We start from the raw sequence: 23453 nt of genomic DNA on the forward strand, positions 1-23453 counted from the left end.
ACCAACAGCGCTAAACCAAAAAATGAAACAGGAACGCAAGTCTTTATCATTGTTTTTGACAGAAATGTTTGGTGATCGACTATGAATGCCTTGGAGATCGACCACTGAACTAAAGAGACTTTCAGTTCATCTATTCAGCTGACAATTGCTCAAGACAAACATAAACAAACTTCTCAAATATGACAAATATTTTTCAGACATAACAGTAAATTTTACACATTAAGTGGTTCAGTTGGAATGCAATTAATCGGAATACTGTATGTAGAAAACAGCATTTGATATAAAACAATCAATTGATGTCATCACTGATGTTATCACTACATACGTTTGCTGTGCATTGAGGCACATATACAGCATGCTGTTTAAAGGGAGTCAGTGGAACTGCATGGAAAATAGTATGACTGTTCATCAAACAAAAAAAGAACATTCACGGTTTTATTGCCAACAGTAATACAGAATGATGATAACTCATACAACCAAAGACTAAATCTGTAAACATTGTTTGGACTCATTTCTTTGTTTTTATTTTTTTTTTAAACTTGTTCCAAAATGTGTTTTTGTGGTCCTTCTGACAAAAAGACTCATCATATTCAGAATTTGGAAACTAGAGAGAGAGAAAAACGTTGAATCTCAAGCAGCAACACTCAAGCAGTACTGCGAAACACAACTCTTAGAATGCGTCCCAAATGGCACCCTAGTCTCTGTAGTGCAATACTTTTAACCAGGGCCCCCTGGTCAAAAGTAGTGCTTTATATAAGGATTAGGGTACCAATGGGATGCACTCTAACGAACGGCAGGGCATGCCCATGAAGAAGTTCCAGCTATTGCACTTTGAAGAAGAAAAACACCATTGGTACAAATAAAAGGCACATTTTCATCAACAGAAATCTGAAAAAGCCATGTTCTAGTGTGACTCCCTACTGTATACATGGGGATGTTGAGTTGACTCACAATTCTTTGTTGAGCTAACATAACATTATTTATGCCAAGCTATTACTGTAATGGTGTAAGATTGATTCATGTAAGATTATTTGATTATTTGTTTAAAAGTTTGAATAACATGCGTGGACCTCCAGTCAGGATTTGTCCTTAAGAGTTTTGGGAATCTATTCTTCAATTTGGTCCTTTCCAAAGAGTCACTGTACAGATCTGCCAAACAAAATGTATAACTATTCTATTTCGTCTGTTCATATACTGCCACAAAAGCAGCGGGCTGTCTGAAAATGTACACAATCTAGACTAAAAGTACATGGAACTGCTTTAGGTTAGACAGCAACTGTATCATATTTTGATGGGGAGGTTATCATATCATAACATTGCTATGATCCCCTTTAAAAATCAGAGTAAGACTTATTTAAAAGACAGTTGTGAGAGTAGATCCACGTTCACTTCCTCTTGCTGCAAAATACAGGTAGCCTACAGTATCATAAATCTTCTTGTCAATCAAATGAACTGGAAACACAGGTTCTGTTTTGGTTCAATCCTGTACACATCATTATCTAACAGCATCAGTATCCCGTTTGTCACAGGTTTTGATAATGGTCATAGTATTCAGTTTCTGTACTTATGCATGAACATGAGGCTAAAACATGTTTTATTTTCAGCTTCTGTAACCATTTAGATAAATGGCTGTTTTACCTATGCAATTATTGTTAAAAAAAAAAATGTTTTAAAAAACGTTCTAAATATGTATTGTAAATTATTTTAATGTATAGATTTCAAGTGGTTGAATTTAAATAAGTTGTACCATACAACTCCAATATTCATTATTTTTTATTTTATTACAATGTTATTACAATAGTTATATAAAACAAATATGTAACATATGCTATATAACATGATAAATATAATTGAACTATTCCTAGTTATGTAAATTCAGTCTAAATGCATAGGTAAAAGGCCAATTTAGCTGTTCTATCAGTCAGCTTTTCTGTACTTGATGACCATTCTGGGATGTCAATAGACCTATCCAAATCCATACATTGAGAAATGAGAATTAATTTATAATCAATATTGTTACACAAGAGAAAGTGATCTAATATCCTTATTATCTAATTAAGAGTGCGCTAGGTGAAATCGCGAGGATTTTTCTAAACCTCCCGTCGGTATAGTGATTTAAGTTAAAACACGTTGGTGAATTGTTCTCAATACAATTAACACAGATAATCTTTTAAACTTCTGATTGTGCTATACATTTGTGATAATAATTTGTCAAATAATACACTTTTAAAAGTCCACTATAAAGCCATAAACGCTAGAAATGATGTGAAGAATATTCATTTGCATGATCGAAGCTCCAAACTAGTTGACTTACTACACACCCAGTTTAAAGAAGGATCCAGAAACCAATTATGAAATAATATTTTCAAAAGCAATAAATATATATATATATTTTTTTTAACAGTGTGAGCATACACAAGTACCTCCCAAGGGGGTTCAAGGTCTATGAACAATGTCCACAGGAACAGTTAGATTTGTCAAGTCATGCGACTGCAGTGACACAAGTAGAGTACTTCATTATAAATAAAATGTCATTGGGTCAATCTCAATAGTAATAACTTGATTCCTCATGCCCCTCCCTCCTTGTTTCCTTCTCAAAGCACATTGGAGCAGAAGATGTGAGGGTCTTCCCCTCGGATCTATATAGCCTCATGAAACCAGACTGACCACTGAGCTTACGTTTCGTAAAGTGAAACAGAATGTGACATTGTCACATTTTTACATTTACATTTTAGTAATTTAGCAGACGGTCTTATCCAGAGAGACTTACAGTTAGATCAGTCTGGTTTCATGAGGCTATATAGATCCGAGGGGAGGATCCGAGGGGGGGGGGGGGGGCAAGGAGAGAGGATGCAAGGAATCAAGGGAGTACAACTGAGATTCACCCAGTATCTTTAAAGCCATGTTGACAGCACTATGAGGGGCCAAAGGTTGCGACCCCCGACCCCAACACACTGTGACTACTGTAAAGCAAAACACATTCACGTCTTTAGTTCTTATAAAGCAGATTCCTTTTAGCCTGGTCACAGACCCATTTGTGCTGTCTTACCAACTCCTATGGGCTATGGTCATTGTCCCGCCCTCAGGTGTTGGCAAGACATCACAAACAGGTCTGGGACCAGGATAGATTCATTAGTAACCCCAAGGGAAGATGTCGTCGCGCTATAGCTGCGATAAAGGACAAATAATCCTAAAATAGTTTCAATATAAACAACAGCATTTTCAAATAGTTGTTCTCCTCTATGTAACTCCTACTTACCAATGACTGTGTCAATCTGGTTGTGCTTTATAGACAAAACTAAAATTCAGGGTTTTATTCGAAAATACTATTTTCTTTCCCCTTTTTGATGTCGATTTGCGCTTCGTCATCTAAACTACTAACAGTTGTTTTTCTTTGTTTTTAAAACACCAAATCAACATATATGTCCCAAATGCACCTATATGTCTTCTCAAAAATATAGCATTTCAATCATCACAACAAAATAATAACAGTTCTATAAATATTTTTTATATCAGCAAACCTTCTTCTTTCTCATCCTCCTTTTTGTGGCCCGGGAGTTTGCTCAGCCACAGACCGCTTCCAAGATACTGTCATCATCGTTAAGTAACCTGTTTTCAACAATAATATATTCTCTATTTTCATCTTCAAGTTTCAGGTTTTCAGGAGGGATTGGAGGTTTAAGTTTCAGAACTCCATCTCCCATCAGGTTTAGTGAGTGGATCGTCACTATTTCCTGTTGCCCACAGGCTGCTTCAGACAAAGTTCACTTCCTGCAGACACTATGGGCAAGCTGTTGTCACGGTGATGGCCTATCAGGTGACTGATGCTGTCAAATATGTGATCTTTTGTCCGCACCTTTTCAAAAGATACAAAGTATACAAAAGATACAAAGGATACAAAAGTGAGTGAGTGACATGGGGATAATACGAGTATTATTTACAGGTAAACATTTCTCTCTCTAGCATACTGTATCTCTCTCTCTCGCTCTCTCTCTCTCTCTCTTTGTCTCACAATTACTTACCCACTGGGCACACACTAGTTGAATCAATGTTGTTTCCACGTCATTTCAACAGAATTACGTTGACCCAATGAGGAATAGACGTTGAATTAACCTCTGTGCCCAGTGGGTATTCACTCAATCACTCACCCTTTCTCTTATTCGCCTTTTCACACTAGTGTAACTCTCTCTCCCCCCGCTTCTCCCTCCCTGCTCACCGTGCCCTCAGGATTCACCAGCAGTAGGTGTTTGGCCAGTCCATTGTGCATGCCCGTCAGTACGTACGACCCAGGGTTGGTGGTGCTCTTCCTAACCAGGAAGTCTCCGTCGTCTACCAGTAGTTTCTCTGCGTCTCGTCGGCTCATCTCTCCGTGGTACCAGGCCTGGCCTTCCAGCTCCTCCTGGGCCTTGAAGGCAGCAGAGCGCACCAACAAGGGGCTGGAGTTATCCACAGATCCAGCCTTGTGAAGGGCAGGGACCGCTGACTGGGTCAGGATGGCATCCTCAAAAGGCTCTGTGGTGGTGGGATAAAGAATACATGTAAGCAGGGAGCACAATATGGCGGAAATAGGCCTATGCAGGTACAAAGGGGAGCATGGACAATGTAAGTTGTGTAATGTATGTTACACCATTGCATTGTTGAATACTAGTTTGTGATTGACTTGAAAAGCATTCTATAGCGTGCATTATTTAAGTGAAGAAGAAGCCGGTGTTTGGTGGATATATCGGCATGAGTGTCGTTAGGCCCGAGACAAAGTTCAAGTAACAGACACATCTCAACATCAACTGTTCAGAGGAGTCAGAGGAGTCTGAGGAGTCTGAGGAGTCAGAGGAGTCAGAGGAGTCAGAGGAGTCTGCGTGAATCGGGCCTTCATGGTCGAATTGCTGCAAAGAAATCACTACTAAAGGACACCTTCCACGTCGTTCATACATTGTTTTTAGAACGCATAGCCCCTGGTTGATTATAACTTCCATAATGTATGGTGAGATGTGGTACTATGCTATATGTCTGTGTAGTCATACATGAATATTTCCCTAGTTTTATTCCTGGAAATAATGACACTATGTGTAGGCACTCGGTAGTAATTGAAATATTATTCAGTAAATTGTTCAGTAAAGGAGGAGGAAGAACCTGGATAAAGGAACCTATTATAACCAAGATGTCACCTCATCCCCAGCCTCCATTATGACACACATGGTTCTTCATTCACCTCTACACTATATTCATAAGGAGCAACGTGGCATACATGTCATTTGTTTGTCAGATATATCAGCTATATCTGAATAACACGCAGTATACCTGTAACCCTCAAGTTGGGGGGAGGTTGTGGGAAGCCACGACATATTATAGTGTCTACAGCACAGGAGGCTGCTGAGGGGAGGACGGCTCATAATTATGGCAAGAACAGACCTAATGGAATGGCATCAAATACATGGAAACCGTGTGTTTGATAACACTCCACTTATTCTGTTCCAGCCATTACCACGAGCCCATCCTCCCAAATTAAGGTTCCACCAGCCTCCTGTGGTCTACAGTGATATCTCCCGTTTGTCTTGGACCTGACACAATGTAATTATAGCACAAAACAATCCCCTGGAAACAATAGCCAGATCACCTCTATAATTATAATCATGTCTCATGGTTGGACTAGTGTTATTACTGTTAACAATTAGCGATTAGTGGTAAGGTTCTTCTATACAGGTTCAATAGGAATTATACTAGTGTTATTAGCATAAACATTTTAGCAGTGAGTTTCTTCTTTTTTATAAGTATGTTCCGCCGGTCCTAAATCACTCCCTATCCATCCCCCTTGTTCCCTTACACCTCTATGTTAGTATGTCTAAGGACAAGTATAAGCAGTGTGGTGGTAAAGCTTCAGATCTGTAAACATTGAAGGTCTAGGGCCAAGGGGAGGGGTAGAAATCGTAATAGGACCGGATGATTGGATAGGATTATGCTAGTGTTAACAGCAATTAGCGTTTAGCAGTTAGTTTCTTCTTCTTGTCGATGTTGAATGGGAATATTCTAGTGTAATTAGCGGTTCGCGGTTAGTCTTCTCGTAGATGTTGAATAGGAATATGCTAGAGTTATTAGCATTAGGGTTAGTTCTTACTCATGTCAAACAGGTCTTTCCTGGGACTTGTCTTCTGCTACGCCTGATGCCCCCTCTGCCATGCTGTACAATAATGTGAATATTGCTTACAGGCAAACATATCTCTCTCTCTCTCGTTACTGTTAGCAATAAGCAGTTAGAGGTAGGTATTCTTACTCATGTCGAACAGGTCTTTCCTTGGACTTTCTTTGGCTGCTGTGCCCGTTGCCCCTTCTGCTGCCATGCTGTCCTGTTCAGCCTGCAGCGCTGCCAGCACCTGGGCGTCGATCTGCTGGGTGTTCACGTACGTAGGCACATCCCCCGTTTTTGGTACTGTGCTCTTCCCCTCCGGCAGACTGTAGATGTCACATGATCCTAGACGTCAAAGCAAAAGTTAAAAGCAAGAAAAACGAATTTATATTTTCTGTCATCTGAAGAAAAAATAGACAATAAAGAGTCTTTCTCTTCTTACCTGGGGGGAGTTATGAGTTAGTAGAAACGAGGGATGCATATATTTCTCTTTCAAGACGATTAGATACGCATCTATGGGCTCTGGCACCATACACGAATGATACGTATCTAGATACATGGGCTTTTATACCATACAGGAATGATACGTATCTAGATACATGGGCTTTTATACCATACAGGAATGATATGCATCTAGATACATGGGCTCTTATACCATACAGGAATGATATGCATCTAGATACATGGGCTCTTATACCATACAGGAATGATATGCATCTAGATACATGGGCTCTTATACCATACACGAATGATACGTATCTAGATACATGGGCTCTTATACCATACAGGAATGATACGTATCTAGATACATGGGCTCTTATACCATACAGGAATGATACGTATCTAGATACATGGGCTCTTATACCATACAGGAATGATATGTATCTAACTCAGCAAAAAAAGAAACGTCCCTTTTCAGGACCCTGTCTTTCAAAGATAATTCATAAAAATCCAAATAACTTCACAGATCTTCATTTTAAAGGGATTAAACACTGTTTCTCCCATGCTTGTTCAATGAACCATAAACAATTAATGAACATGCACCTGTGGAACGGTCGTTAAGACACTAACAGCTTACAGACGGTAGGCAATTAAGGTCACAGTTATGAAAACTTAGGACACTAAAGAGGCCTTTCTACTGACTCTGAAAAACACCAAAAGAAAGATGCGCGAACATGCCTTAGGCATGCTGCAAGGAGGCATGCGGACTGCAGATGTGGCCAGGGCAATAAATTGCAATGTCCGTACTGTGAGACGCCTAAGACAGCGCTACAGGGAGACAGGATGGACAGCTGATCGCCCTCGCAGTGGCAGACCATGTGTAACAACATCTGCACAGGATCGGTACATCCAAACATCACACCTGCGGGACAGGTACAGGATGGCAACAACAACTGCCCGAGTTACACCAGGAATGCACAATCCCTCCATTATGCTCAGACTGTCCGTAATAGGCTGAGAGAGGCTGGACTGAGGGCTTGTAGGCCTGTTGTAAGGCAGGTCCTCACCAGACATCACCGGCAACAATGTCGCCTATGGGCACAAACCCACCGTCGCTGGACCAGACAGGACTGGCAGACAGGACTCGTCTTCACTGACGACTCGCGGTTTAGTCTCACCAGGGGTGATGGTCGGATTTGCGTTTATCGTCGAAGGAATGAGCCTTACACCGAGGCCTGTACTCTGGAGTGGGATCGATTTGTAGGTTAAGGGTCCATCATGGTCTGGGGCGGTGTGTCACAGCATCATCGGACTGAGCTTGTTGTTATTGCAGGCAATCTCAATGCTGTGCGTTACAGGGAAGACATCCTCCTCCCTCATGTGGTACCCTTCCTGCAGGCTCATCCTGACATGACCCTCCAGCATGACAATGCCACCAGCCATATTGCTCGTTCTGTGCGTGATTTCCTGCAAGACAGGAATGTCAGTGTTCTGCCATGGCCAGCGAAGAGCCCGGATCTCAATCCCATTGAGCACATCTGGGACCTGTTGGATCGGAGGGTGAGGGCTAGGGCCATTCCCCCCAGAAATGTCCGGGAACTTGCAGGTGCCTTGGTGGAAGAGTGGGGTAACATCTTACAGCAAGAACTGGCAAATCTGGTGCAGTCCATGAGGAGGAGATGCACTGCAGTACTTAATGCAGCTGGTGGCCACATCAGATACTGACTGTTACTTTTGATTTTGACCACTTTATTCAGGGAAACATTATTCCCTTTCTGTTCGTCACATGTCTGGGGAACTTGTTCAGTTTATGTCTCAGTTGTTGAATCTTGTTATGTTCATACAAATATTTACACATATTAAGTTTGCTGAAATTAAATGCAGTTGACAGTGAGAGGACGTTTCTTTTTTTGCTGAGTTTAGATGCATGGGATCCGATACGATACATGAATGACACGTTTTAGTTTGAAACGATTCGGTGCCGATTTTATTTTATTTGTCACGACTGCCGTCGGCGACTGCTGATCCTCTTTTCATTTTCCTTTGGTTTTGTCTTGTCTTGTATCACACCTGGTTCCAATCCCATTCATTACATATTGTGTATTTAACCCTCTGTTCCCCCTCATTGTCCTTGTCGGTGATTGTTTGTTTGTAAGCTTTGTGCAAGATATGTTCTGGTGTGCGACGGGTTTTGTACCCACTTGTATTATTTTGTATATTTTGGTTTTCTAAGTTTTTGAGCACTTATTAAACTGCTCCGTTTTATACCAAGTTCGATCTCCTGCGCCTGACTTCCCTGCCACCAGCACGCACCCTTACATGATTAGAGTAACGAAACGATTTGGTTCGATACGATTCAATGCACACATTTATTGAATAAACACATTCATTTTCCATTCAAATCTGCTGCTGATGGAGCTCATGAGCTGGGCCTCTCTGAGCTGGGCCTCTCTGAGCTGGGCCTCTCTGAGCTGGGCCTCTCTGAGCTGGATCTGTCTGAGCTGGGCCTCTCTGAGCTGGACCTCTCTGAGCTGGGCCTCTCTGAGCTGGGCCTCTCTGAGCTGGGCCTCTCTGAGCTGGACCTCTCTGAGCTGGGCCTCTCTGAGCTGGACCTCTCTGAGCTGGGCCTCTCTGAGCTGGGTCTCTCTGAGCTGGACCTCTCTGAGCTGGATCTGTCTGAGCTGACGTGTGTGTGTGTCAAGGTTTCCCTTAGCCGGAAATAGCTGGCTTTTGACCGATAAAAAAATAGAAAAGCTGATAAATAAATCTCTGAGCTGGGTCTCTCTGAGCTGGACCTCTCTGAGCTGGGTCTCTCTGAGCTGGATCTGTCTGAGCTGACGTGTGTGTGTGTGTCAAGGTTTCCCTTAGCCGGAAATAGCTGGCTTTTGACCGATAAAAAAATAGAAAAGCTGATAAATAAAATTGGCACAGGCCAATTGTCCGGGAAAAGAAGAAAAAACACCATTGTGAAGTAACGCTTTTTAGCCTCTTCATTGATGGAAATACGCGTCGATGGAAATTCATTTGACTGGTCATGTTTATCCATCTATAGGTTCATTTGCATAATTTTGTGTACTTAATTTGGCACTTGTGTACAGTATATTTGTTATGTATTTTATCACATGCGTACAGCATACAGATACAGTCTTTGAGCGTAAAATCTGTCAGACAGCGCGAGAGCTGCTGCTACAACATCTCAAACAGCAAATGCATAGGCAACGGAAGGCAAGTCACACACCACTTTACAATGAGCTGGAGGCAGTATGCATTTTGAAAACATATACTTAACTGTTTGAAACCTGAAAGTTTTACTACATATTATGAGGCATGTCTTACCTTGCTTCAAAGTAGCCTAGCCAAAATCAGACCATATCTGTGGATGCCATTATTTTATATAAACGTTCTTATTTTTATCATATTTGTACTGTGTACTTGAGCTTGTGTCCTGAAAAGTGACTACACCTCAGCAATTTATTTTAAAGAATGACCAGAAAGGTGAGATTTTCAACTTTCTTGGAGTATTCAGCATTACTAGTTATTGTTTATGGCCTTCTCATGATAAATAATTACTTTTGGGGATTACATAGATTACATTTTAGATTAAAATCAAATCAAGCTTTATTTATACAGCACATTTCAGACATGGAATGCAACAGAATGTGCTTCACAGGAAAAAATATATAAAAACAATGGGAAAAAAACTGAAATATTTGCTACACAACAAATGTAAGAGGATAAAAAACAAAAGAACAATAAAAACTGAACAACTAAAAAGCCCCCTAATGAAAAGCAAAGCTAAAAAGGTGTGTTTTAAGATATTTTAAATATGTCCACAGTTTAGTCTCTCCCTCAGGTTCTCTGGCAGGCTATTCCAGAGGCTGGGGGCATAGTAACTAAAGGCTGCCTCTCCATGCCTCTTGGTCCTAAGCTTTGTGATAGTTAAAAGGCCAGTGCCAGAGGACCTGAGGGACCTACTGGGTACATAACTTAAAAACATGTCTGATATGTATTGGGGTGCACAATTGTGGATTGATTTAGAACAATCTTAAAATGAATTCTAAATTCACAGGCAGCCAGTGCAGAGACCTTAAAACTGCTGTAAGGTGTATTCTCTGTATGGTCTTGGTCAGTACCCGTGCTGCAGCACTCTGTATGTTTTGCAATTGACCAATGGCTTTCTTCAGTAGACCAGACAGGAGAGCATTACAGTAGTCAAGCCTACTTGTAATAAAAGCATGGATGAGTCTCTGTATCAGCCTGAGAGAGAAACGGCCGCACCTTGGCAATGTTCCTCAGGTGGTAAAAAGCTATTTTGGTCCTAAGATTATGTTTAGTTAAATTTAACTGGGACCGATACGTAATGGTCAATCGTAATGGTGAGCGAGAGAGAAGGTGAGACGGAGAGAGAGCAAGAGACAGAGAAAGACAGACAGAGAGAGAGGGCCAGCAATAGACAAACAGAAAAAAAGAGAGAGATTGTTACACGTCCAGAAAGATATCCAAAGAGAGAGAGAGAGAAAGAGAGACCAGAGACAGATAGATCCTCTTTTACCCTGTTGGACGAGTATCCCAGTAGGCCTCCTGTCCGCTCCCCAGATCTCGCCACAGTGTCTACCCTGGTAGTAAGTCTGGTCCACCCCAGCCCCTGGGGCCTGCTGCTCGAGGGACAGACACAGGAACAACAACAGAATGAGTCAGAGAAAAATAAAGATAAAAAACAGCAACTCTTCTGCAAGGTCTGTATTCCTTCCTTCCTCTGTCAGCAGTATCCATCTCATTCATGATTGGGAAGCAAATCAAATCCCAGAGGCTAACAGGATGTATTTCTAGACTGTGGTGATGTATGTAGGCCCTGGGTGCCATAGGAAGAGGTAGCATGGATGAGGTAGGAAAGATAAGGTAGGATGGATGAGGTTGGTGTGGCTGAGGTAGAATGGATGAGGTAGGTGTGGATGAGGTAGGTGTGGATGAGGTAGGTGTCGATGAGGTAGGATGGATGAGGTAGATGTGGATGAGGTAGGTGTGTATGAGGTTGATGTAGATGAGGTAGGATGGAGGAGGTAGGCTCTGGATGAGGTAAGATGGATGTTGGTGTGAATGAGGTAGGATGGATTAGGTTGGTGTGGGGGAGGTTGGATGGATGAGGTTGGTGTGGATGAGGTTAGTGTAGATGAGGTTGGATGAATGAGGTTGTGTGGATGAGGTAGGATGGATGAGGTTGGTGTGGATGAGGTTGGATGGATGAGGTTAGTGTAGATGAGGTAAGTGTGGAATGGACATCCTGGGAATTGTATTTGTAACTGGTGATGATGTACGTACACATCATGTTGATTTGCGGTACTGTGTGGCTCAGTTGGTGCAACGCCAGCGAAGCCAAGATAGTGGGTTCATGTCCCGCAGTGATCACATAAAACATGTATGTAGTCACTGTTCAAAACTGTGTTGAACTCTTTGCATAAAAGCATCTGCTTATAGCTAGGTGGATGGTGAGGTAGGTGTGACCAGGTTTTCTGTGTCTCAGTCTGGTTGGTTGGTCCAGCCTAGCCTGGTATTTATGAACCATCCTGGGGGCATATCTTATTATGATATTACTATAGGGAGGTGAATGAGGTAGAATTGTATATATATTTTTATATATATATACATTTGAACCTTTATTTAACTAGGCTAGTCAGTTAAGAACAAATTCTTATTTACAATGACGGCCTACCCCGACCAAACCTGGGACAATTGTGCAGCGCCCTATGGGACTCCCAATCTCTGCTGGATGTGATACAGCCTGGATTCGAACCAGGGACTGTAGTGACGCCTCTTGCACTGAGATGCAGTGCCTTAGACCGCTGCGCCACTCGGGAGCCCTAAAGTGTAGCACTCTGTACTGGCTGTTGCTGCTGCATATGGTGAGATGTGGCGAGGGAACTGTCCAGTACCTCAGCCTGGATGCTCTGGCCTAGCCGGGTGTCTATGAACCCTCCAGGTGGTGGCATCTTGCCGGGGATGTTGTTGTAGTATGGATGATCAGCAGGCTCCTCCTCCTCCTCCTCTGTCCAGACTGACTCCATATTCAGAACCCTGTCATCACACAGAGGGTCGATCAGCTGTGAATTGCTGCTCACTAGAAAGCAGGATTAATACGTGCATCGTGAAGCTCTTCCTGCAAACATTACAGCAAATGTCTAGTAGGGTGGATGGTAAGGAGGTACAGCATATGTCTAGCAGGGAGGATAGGAAGGACATACAGCATATATCTAGCAGGGAGGATAGGAAGGACGTACAGCATATGTCTAGCAGGGTGGATAGGAAGGACATACAGCATATGTCTAGCAGGGCACACACATACACACACAAAACATAGGAAATAATGTCACAGTACTGTCGCCTATGATGGCAGACGGGCTCACCTGTCGTGTACAGAGGTCATCTTGCTGGAGGGACACTGGAGGTACTGCTGGAAACGGAGGTCAAAGGCCTGGCCGATGGTGCTGATCACATCCTGGGCCAGACCATCACAACACTCCAGAATATGACACGCTAGGACAGGAGAGGAGGTGCAGAGGTTAACTACCAGCAGGAGAAAGGAGAAGGAGAAGAAGAAGAAGGGAAATAAATACAGGTAGGGCCTACCTCTTCGGTTGACAGGATCTTTTGCTACATAGGCAACATAATGAGTCGTGTCCTGGACCAAGGAAAGGAAAAATAGTCAACGGTGAACAGAGACGTCAAAGGGAAAGTCAACCAGGAAGGCATTCATACATTGACATCTACAGCAGTCCTAAGGAGAGTCTGCATACTAATGCATAGATGTGTTAATACACTGGATTGACATGAGTGATACACAAAATAAACCGATATGGGGCAGCAGGTAGCCTAGTGGTTAGAGCGTTGGGTAGCAGATAGCCTAGTGGTTAGAGCGTTGGGCCAGTAACAGAAAGGTTACTGGATCGAATTCCCGGGCTGACAAGGTAAAAAATCTGTTGTTCTGCCACCTTGAACAAGGCAGTTAACCCACTCTTCCCCGGTAGGCCATCACTGTAAATAAGAACTTATTCTTAACTGACTTGCCTGGTTAAATAAAGGTTAAATAAAGGTTAAATAACGGTTAAATAAAGGTTAAATAACGGTTAAATGAAGGTTAAATAACGGTTAAAATAACGGTTAAAATAACGGTTAAAATAAAGGTTAAAATAAGGGTTAAAATAATGGTTAAATAACGGTTAAATAAAGGTTAAAATAAAACTAAATGTCCTTACTGGATCACTCACTGGATCTCCTCCCGATGCAAAGGAAATGGACTGCATATGATGATTGGCTATGATCTGGCAGAGGTAAAAATAATAAAGACCACACATTGATCAGGAAATCCAATAACACAGTAACCTAACTGTTCTTGACATCTCTTACAGAAAGATATTTTCTTAACTTTACATTGTTTCTAAACTGACCTGTTTGGAGTCTGGGGTCATCAGGTTGAGGCTGCTGGTGGAGATATTCAAGTTGATGCTCATCCCAGCAAACTGGAGGTTACTCTTCCCCAGGATACTGGACAGGGCTTTAGATGGAGGCTGGGGGGAGAGAAGAGAGGCAGGTAGGGGATGAGTTGTACATCATACACAAATAGAGCAATAATAATATTAATAATAATAATAATACATTTTGTTTGTCATTTTATTCAAACAAAGTGCCAGGACACTGAAGCAGCTGCTATACTATGATCGTCTACAGTAGTGGTCACCAACCTTTTCTGAGTCAAGATCACTTTCTGAGTCAAAATGCATGTCGAGATCTACCGCTCTGATTTTTTATTAACATGACTTAAAAAATGTAAGCCTATGCAACATTAACCAATTAAAAGCAGTACTGTAGTAATGAGGTTTGTTCAGTAAGCTTCAGGCTTTGCCTGAATTCACCTACCAATGCATTGTTGTTCCGGACATTTTTTTAAATTATATTTCAGAATTTGAGGTAGGCTATATGATCCCACCGGTGTTGTATTACTTGTGAGGCACAGCTGAGTGAGCATACATTTAAATCATTTGCTTTTTATTTTACTGGGCTGATGGTGCCTGCATCTGATGGTCGGTCTCAGCGGAGGGAGAGAGCAGCAGACTAAAGGTCAGTCTCAGCAGAGGGAGAGAGCGGCAGACTGAGGGTCAGTCTCAGCAGAGGGAGAGAGCGGCAGACTGAGGGTCAGTCTCAGCAGAGGGAGAGAGCAGCAGACTGAGGGTCAGTCTCAGCAGAGGGAGAGAGCGGCAGACTGAGGGTCAGTCTCAGCAGAGGGAGAGAGCAGCAGACTGAGGGTCAGTCTCAGCAGAGGGAGAGAGCAGCAGACTGAGGGTCAGTCTCAGCGGAGGGAGAGAGCAGCAGACCGATGGTCAGTCTCAGCAGAGGGAGAGAGCAGCAGACTGAGGGTCAGTCTCAGCGGAGGGAGAGAGCAACAGACTGAGGGTCCGTCTCAGCAGATGGAGAGAGCAGCAGACTGAGGGTCAGTCTCAGCGGAGGGAGAGAGCGGCAGACTGAGGGTCAGTCTCAGCAGATGGAGAGAGCAGCAGACTGATGGTCAGTCTCAGCAGAGGGAGAGAGCAGCAGACTGAGGGTCAGTCTCAGCAGAGGGAGAGAGCAGCAGACTGAGGGTCAGTCTCAGCAGAGGGAGAGAGCAGCAGACTGAGGGTCAGTCTCAGCAGAGGGAGAGAGCAGCAGACTGAGGGTCAGTCTCAGCAGAGGGAGAGAACAGCAGACTGAGGGTCAGTCTCAGCAGAGGGAGAGAGCAGCAGACTGATGGTCAGTCTCAGCAGAGGGAGAGAGCAGCAGACTGAGGGTCAGTCTCAGCAGAGGGAGAGAGCAGCAGACTGAGGGTCAGTCTCAGCAGAGGGAGAGAGCAGCAGACTGAGGGTCAGTCTCAGCAGAGGGAGAGAGCAGCAGACTGAGGGTCAGTCTCAGTGGAGGGAGAGAGCAACAGACTGAGGGTCCGTCTCTCAACATCCCTCCGCTCTCTCTTTCCTCCACTGACACTGACCAAAAAGGGACACCGTCTTCCAGCTGATGGCGAAACTCGAGTCCCTCCGCATTATTTCTGCCTCGTGCACAAGTTCATATTGTTACTCCTATGAACAGAGAAAGTGAAATATTCATTGATATTAAAAAATACCCATGACGCTAATAATAACAACGCAAGCCTATAGATACACTTTCCTACTCATTCATTACAGCTGCACTGCTTGTTGTAGCGCTGAGTGGAAATAGGAAGAACGTGCATTTTATGGGTTAAGAAACTGTTGAATACAAAGTGTTGACAGTGCCGAGTAAGAACTTAAACATGAAGTCACTCATAAAAACAGAAGCTCTTTCCTGTATTCGTTAACAGTCTCTCTATTCATGGATTTAAACGTTTTGAAATCTCACAGTATCAACTTTGCCGTAGCTTTCTTGTATACCTGCTACGTTACTGCAGATTCGGTCATCTGAGCAATCTGATTGGCCAGAGGGGGCATAGTGCACTTGATTTCCTCTCCAGGCCCACCGGGAAGGCAGAGTTTGTACCTTCAGACACAAGAATTGGCAACAGTTTTCCTACCCGGTGCGCAGGGCAGCTGAATTGGCTGCAACTACCACAAACAGCCCGAGACGAATAACAAAAAATAGGAACATAAGGCTTTATGGTTGAGTTTTTTACAGAAATGTTTGGCGATTGACTAGAAATGCCTTGGAGATCGACAAGTCGATCGCGATCGATCGGTTGGTGACCACTGGTCTACAGTTTAACTACATCAGATTGTTATATTATTATATTATCTCAGGCAGAGCCAGTTGTGATATGTGTTAGACACAGATGTACACTGGAAAGGCTAGCATGGAATCCAACCTGAATATTGCTTTGATTAAATGTATTGTAAGAGGACACGCTCCTCTCAGGCACATAGCTAGCTTGCATGGCTCCCCATATCCAGCTCATTAATACACAGACCCACCCACACCCACACAACACCACAATGACACATACCCCATAGTATGAGGGCAAGCTTCTCTAAGACAGAAACATGGATCCACACAGTAACACACATAAAATGGCTCTCCATCTCCAGGTCAAAAAAAAAAAGATATAGATGTACTATTGTAAAGTGGTTGTTCCACTGGATATCATAAGGTGAATGCACCAATTTGTAAGTCGCTCTGGATAAGAGCGTCTGCTAAATGACGTAAATGTAAATGTAAACACATAGCATGGATCAACACCCCACACTACGAGGACACAGACACATTGCATGGCTCCCCATCTCCGGCTCAGCCTCCTGATTAGTGATATTCTGCTCTACATGAGTCACTGAGCAGAGCTGACCATAGCTGAACACTCACTGTGCATCGTGGGCTGGATCTATGCCCACGCACACAGAGAACACAGTCCCACACCCTCATCCCTTCCCCTCTTCTTCTCTCTCTCTCTCTCTCTCTTTCTCTCTCTCTCTCTCTCTCTCTCTCTCTCTCTCTCTCTCTCTCTCTCTGTATCTCTCACTCTCTCTTACACACTCTCGTACTCTCTCTCTATCACACACACACACACTCTCTCCATTTCTCTCTTTCTCTCTCTCTCGTTCTCTCCCTCCCTCCCTCCCGCTCTGCCCAGATATGGGGAGTAAGTTAGGGGGTACCTTTCTCTTCCGCAGCGCTCCTTTGGCCCCCGGGACTGCCTCACACACCAAGCTGATGGCCTCTCTGGTGGTAAAGAGATAGAAGGACACAAGGACAGGATGACTCTTCCATGCCACAGAAAATAGAGCTGGTTAACAACGGGTAAGCTTAGCTATCATCAGTCTTATAGATGCAAGAGAAATACAGTGCCTTTCGGAAAGTATTAACATTTACATAAGTATTCATACCCTTTGCTCCTGAGTGGCGCAGCTGTCTAAGGCACTGCATATCAGTGCTAGAGGCGTCACTACCCTGGTTCGATCCCGGGCTGTATCACAACCGGCCGTGATCGGGAGTCCCATAGGGCGGCGCACAATTGGCCCAGCGTCATCCGGGTTAGGGGAGGGTTTGGCCGGTGTAGGCCATCATTGTAAAATAAGAATTTGTTCCTAACTGACTTGCCTAGTTAAATAACGGTTAAATAAAAAATAAAAAAAATAAAAAATGTCTCAGTACTTTGTAGCGACTACAGCCTCAAGTCTTCTTAGCTATGACGCTACAAGCTTGGCACATCTGTATTTTGGGAGGTTCTCCCATTCTTCTCTGCAGCTCTTCTGTCAGGTTGGATGGGGAGCTGCACAGCTATTTTCAGGTCTCTCCAGAGATGTTCGATCGGGTTCAAGTCCGGGCTCTGGCTGGGCCACTCAAGGACATTCAGAGACTTGTACCGAAGCCACTCCTGTGTTGTCTTGGCTGTGTGCTTAGGGTCATTGTCCTGTTGGAAGGTGAACCTTCGCCCCAGTCTGAGGTCCTGAGTGCTCTGGAGCAGGTTTTCATCAAGGATCTCTCTGTACTTTGCTCCTTTCATCTTTCCCTCGATCCTGACTAGTCTCCCAGGCTCTGCCGCTGAAAAACATTCCCCTGCATGATGCTGCCACCACCATGCTTCACCGTAAGGATGGTGTCAGGTTTCTTCCAGACGTGACACTTGACATTCAGGCCACAGAGTTCAATCTTGGTTTCATCAGACCAGAGAATCTTGTTTCTCATGGTCTGAAAGTCCTTTAACTCCAAGCAGGCTATCATGTGCTTTTTACTGAGGAGTGGCTTCCGTCTGGTCTCTCTACCATAAAGGACTGATTGGTGGAGTGCTGCAGAGATGGTTGTCCTTCTGGAAGGTTCTCCCATCTCCACAGAGGAAATCAGGAGCTCTGTCAGAGTGACCATCGGGTTCTTGGTCACCTCCCTGACCAAGGTCCTTCTGGCCCAACACTCCTAACCGCTAGGCTACCTGCATTCTTCTACAACAGATAGAGGCAAGGGAAATATGTGTTTGAATCCTGGCCCTCTGCTATAAGACAGCTTCCTTCTAGATTCTAGACTAGTATGATGATAACTCACCTAATAATCCAATAAGAAACAAAAGAACAGTGTTATGCTACAGTACATTTATAGCAGTAGCTTTGGTGGTGATGAGACAGAAATGTGTTTATTTTATTTTTATCTCCGTCTTTAAATACATGCTCTCAATTCTTTTAGAATAGGAAGTCTATTTATAGTATACCAAAAGTTGACTCTCTCTCTCTACCTTTCTCCCTCCCCGCTCTCCATCTTTCCCACTCCCTCTCTCTCTCTCTCTCTCTCTCTCTCTCTCTATGTATCTCTCCCTCTCCCCCCCTCTCTCTCCCTCTATCTCTCTCTCTATCTATCTCTCCATCTCCCTCTCTATCCCCCTCTCTCTTTCTATCTATCTCTCCCCTCTATCTATCTATCTATCTATCTATCTATCTATCTATCTATCTATCTATCTATCTATCTATCTATCTCTCCCTCTCTCTCCTCTCTCTCCCGCTCTCTCTCTCATCAATGGATAGTACAATATCATGTGGTCCTTGCCTTGCAGTGGACTTGAACGCTGCTGGTTAAACCAGACAGAATGCTAGGCGCACAATGAAGAGTGGCTCTGAGCACAGCTTTCACTCTGGTTTAAACCAGCTAGCTGACTCCATGAAGTCAAGCGGAAAAGTGAACGTGACACAGACATGCCATATTCACAGTACAGGCTCCACGTCTCTCACAGCTCTACTGGCAGCCATGGCCTTGTCATTCAATAAACAACCATAGAAAATACAGGCGTCTTCTAATGTTTCTATTTGTTGGGGACAATGGAGATGAATTCAAATAAATGGGGGCAGTTAGGTGAGTATAAGAGATAAGTATGCAGTGCCTTCGGAAAGTATTTAGACCCCTTCACTTTTTCCACATTTTGTTACGTTACAGCCTGATTCTAAAATGGATTATATAAAACAAATTATTAATCTACACACAATACCCCATAATGACAAAGCGAAAACAGATTTTTAGAAATTTTAGCAAATTACAAAAATATTTGTATTACAAATAAAAAACAGAAATACCTTATTTACATAAGTACTCAGACCCTTTTCTATGAGACTCCAAATTGAGCTCAGGTGCATCCTGTTTCCATTGATCATCCTTGAGATGTTTCTACAACTTGATTGGAGTCCAGCTGTGGTAAATTAAATTGATTGGACATGATTTGTAAAGGCTCACACCGGTCTATATAAGGTCCCACAGTTGACAATGCATGTCAGAGAAAAAAACAGGCCTTTATGGTAGAGTGGCTAGACGGAAGCCACTCCTCAGTCAAAGGCACATGACAGCCTGCTTGGAGTTTGACAAAAGGCACATAAAGAACTCTCTGACCATGAGAAACAAGATTCTCTGGTCTGATGAAACCAAGATTTAACTCTTTGGCCTGAGTGCCAAGTGTCACATCTGGAGGAAACCTGGCACCATCCCTATGGTAAAGCATGGTAGTGGCAGCATCATGCTGTGGAGATGGTTTTCAGGAGTGGCTTTGGGACAAGTCTCTGAATGTCCTTGAGTGGCCCAGCCAGAGTCCGGACTTGAACCTATTCGAACATCTGGATATCATAAGGTGAATGCACCAATTTGTAAGTCGCTCTGGATAAGAGCGTCTGCTAAATGACGTGAATGTAAAAATCTCTAAGAGACCTGAAAATAGCTGTGCAGCGACGCTCCCCATCCAACCTGACAGAGCTTGAGAGGATCTGCAGAAAATAATGGGAGAAACTCTCCAAATACAGGTGTGCCAAACTTGTAGCGTCATACCCAAGAAGACTCGAGGCTGTAATCACTGTCAAAGGTGATTCAACAGAGTACTGAGTAAAGGGTCTGAATACTTATGTAAATGTGATATTTCAGTTTTTATTTTTTATAAACCTGTTTTTGCTTTGTCATTATGGGGTATTGTGTGTAGATTGATGAGGGGGGGAAAAAACAATTTAATACATTTTAGAATAAGGCTGTAACGTACCAAAAAGTGGAAAAAGTCAGTCTGAATACTTTCCGAATGCAGTGTAGGTAAGTAAGTAAGCATTGTCTTGGTAAAATAGGGGTAAAACAGGTTAAATATGGGTAAAATATGAGTAAAACATGGGGTCAAATAGGGATAAAATAGGGGTGAAATTGGGATAAAATGGGGGTAAAACTGGGATAAAGTATGGGTAAGATATGGGTAAAATTAAAACAGGGGCAAAACCGGGGTAAAACATGAGTAAAATGGGGGTAAAATAGGGGTACATTTGGGTAAAACAGGGGTAAAGTATGGGTAAGATATGGGTGAAATTAAAACAGGGGCAAAACCGGGGTAAAACATGAGTAAAATGGGGGTAAAATAGGGGTACATTTGGGTAAAACGGGGGTAAAACATGAGTAAAATGGGGGTAAAATAGGGGTACATTTGGGTAAAACGGGGGTAAAGTATGGGTAAGATATGGGTGAAATTAAAACAGGGGCAAAACCGGGGTAAAACATGAGTAAAATGGGGGTAAAATAGGGGTACATTTGGGTAAAACGGGGGTAAAGTATGGGTAAGATATGGGTGAAATGGAAAACACAACACATAATAAATCGCTCCCACGTAGTATCCATTTCCTTCAACAAAATACATGAATCTCTTACCTTGTTATTTGCGATCTCGTGTTGAAATCCAGTGATTTCATCGACCGAAGGACTTCAATGCAACCCAAATACTAGAAGAGAGAGAGAAGAGATTCAGTTATTTAATGGATGAATGTTAAGATGTGAAGAATTTAATTATGTCAAAACAATGTGACTTTAACACCCAGGATATTTGCAATTCTACCTCTTATAATATAAGCAGCCCATTGTAGTCTGAGAAAGAGGACCGGGGTCTAGATGACCCAGTTATTTATTCCTGTGCCTCTTCAGTGCAGCAGGCCATTCGTGACCCTCAGCATGATTTGGACTCAATCCAAAAATCACTTACTGATGTTAAATTAGTGTTAAATGCAAATAAAACCAGGTTTATGCTGTTCTCTCGGTCTCATAGCGTTGACCCTGAGGACTTGCGTATTTTGCACTCCAAAATGGAGCCCAAATTGAGCATGTTTCTCACTATAAATCCTTCGGTATCTGGATTGATGACAAGTTTGCCTTTTGAAACACACATTGAAAACTTGACAAAGAAGCTTGAGATCTTTGATTGTTTTTTATATCGAAATAAATCCTGCCTCAGTTCCCGAAAACAGAAGGAAGATTCTCCCCGTAATAGACTATGTTGACATTATTTATATTTACGCGGCAGCATCTGTTTTGAAGCCATTGGCCTCAGTATTCCATTCACTAATACGTTTTATCACTGCGATACGTTTTAGAACTCATTCTTATATTCTTTACAAAACATGTAATATATATATTTTTTTCCGGGCTTGCCTCTTTTGCATGTAATTTTGGCATTCATACGTGTCACATATCAGTTTGCAAACAATGTCAAAATATATATATCATTGAGTTAAAGCCTCCATACAAACATGGTCTCTTTTTTGCTTTCTTGAGGAAGGCAGCTCCAAAATACAGGTGTTTCAGCCTAGCTCAGTGCTTTCTGTGGTGGTGGGGCAAGTCAGCAGAAAATACAGAGCATTGCGCCGTAATTGGCTCAGTTTTCTGTCACTCATGGGGACACTACGTCACGGCCAAGTCTAAGGGTAGACCTTGAAAATTCAAGCCCTTTGGGTGCTGCCATAGAGTTACATTAGAAGTGCCCATCCAAGAAGGCTCAAGGTCATTGGCCACAGACAAAATGATGTCAAATCACATTCTATCGACAGTACCTTTGATTGGACTGTCCAACATCATACTTCCAAAATCTTAGCAGTCATCATCATGAATCAAGTCGACAATCTACTGGCAAATCCTTTTTAATCCTTGTCGTATGAAGAGAAATTATGAAGAGAAACTATAGATAAAATGTATCGGTGCTCATTGGCCACAAACATTACACAACAAGTTGGAAATTGCAAATTCAACAATGAGTGGTTTGGAAGGAATAAGTGGCTAACTGCAAGCATCGCAAAGCAACCATTAGCCTGCTATTCAGTGGAGTGGCTGTGTGGTACCAAGTCTAAGATTAAGGGTCTCTTTTCCTAGTTTAAAATGATAAACATTCAACATTGGCTATGCTGTCAATGAAGCATGATTTGTGCCGCGCTCAAAACTGCAAAATCTGACTTTAGTGAGTTCAAGACAACTGGGAAAAACAAGCTACGACTGTGAAAATACGTTTTTAACTTTCACCCAACTCGAGAGCTACGACCTGAAGATCACTGATGTCATCATGATTCAACTTTTTTTTTCTCGAGTTCCCAGTTGTCTTGAAAGCACCATAAATCCAGAGAATGGCAGACTTTGACGACAAAATTTGCCCACGAAGGACCGCCGCGCCACCTTCCTGTTCAAGTGAATCCAAAAAGGTGAGGTGAGGTGAGTCCAAAAATGTTTTGTATGCTGCTGCATAAATGATGTAATATGCCAGGGAGATATGTATACTGTAGCTAAGAAAGTAATACTAAGTGTATGTTGTGTAGTAAGCTGTTAGTAGCCCATGTGCCTCACCCTAATCATTTGGTCTATTATCACCTTTTAATTTTGCCTACTGTTCTGACTTGGTGGTACCCCTGTATTAGAGAAATGTAATCATCAAATATTGTAAGAGCTTTCATTGTCTGCTTATATGCCTCCTTTATTTATCCTACGGTTCTGACTTGGTGTACAGGGAGAACATTGGAAGAACTGCCCATATTCTGAATTCTCTCGCTGTACAGTCGTGGCCAAAAGTTTTGAGAATGACACAAATATTAATTTCCACAAAGTTTGCTGCTTCAGTGTCTTTATGTAACGGCCGTCGTATGTAATGGACCAA

At 42.8% G+C, this 23453-nt stretch overlaps 1 protein-coding gene across 1 annotated transcript in view; it reads right to left on the reverse strand.

Annotated features, from left to right (window-relative positions):
* Positions 1-421: 421 nt before the first annotated feature.
* shc3 (SHC (Src homology 2 domain containing) transforming protein 3) overlaps positions 422-23453 on the reverse strand; it is a 49979-nt gene continuing 26947 nt past the window's right edge. Inside the window, exons 2-12 of the mRNA XM_029692343.1 lie at positions 21194-21264; positions 17206-17269; positions 14005-14124; positions 13813-13878; positions 13187-13238; positions 12964-13093; positions 12493-12634; positions 11115-11217; positions 6269-6466; positions 4217-4512; positions 422-3856 (exon numbers count right to left, since the gene is read on the reverse strand). Of these exons, the coding sequence (XP_029548203.1) occupies positions 3728-3856; positions 4217-4512; positions 6269-6466; positions 11115-11217; positions 12493-12634; positions 12964-13093; positions 13187-13238; positions 13813-13878; positions 14005-14124; positions 17206-17269; positions 21194-21264 (1371 nt within the window). The 3' untranslated portion in view covers positions 422-3727. The remainder of the gene's footprint in view (positions 3857-4216; positions 4513-6268; positions 6467-11114; positions 11218-12492; positions 12635-12963; positions 13094-13186; positions 13239-13812; positions 13879-14004; positions 14125-17205; positions 17270-21193; positions 21265-23453) is intronic.

This window comes from Salmo trutta, chromosome 15, assembly GCF_901001165.1.
Source record: "Salmo trutta chromosome 15, fSalTru1.1, whole genome shotgun sequence".
NCBI lineage: Eukaryota > Metazoa > Chordata > Actinopteri > Salmoniformes > Salmonidae > Salmo > Salmo trutta.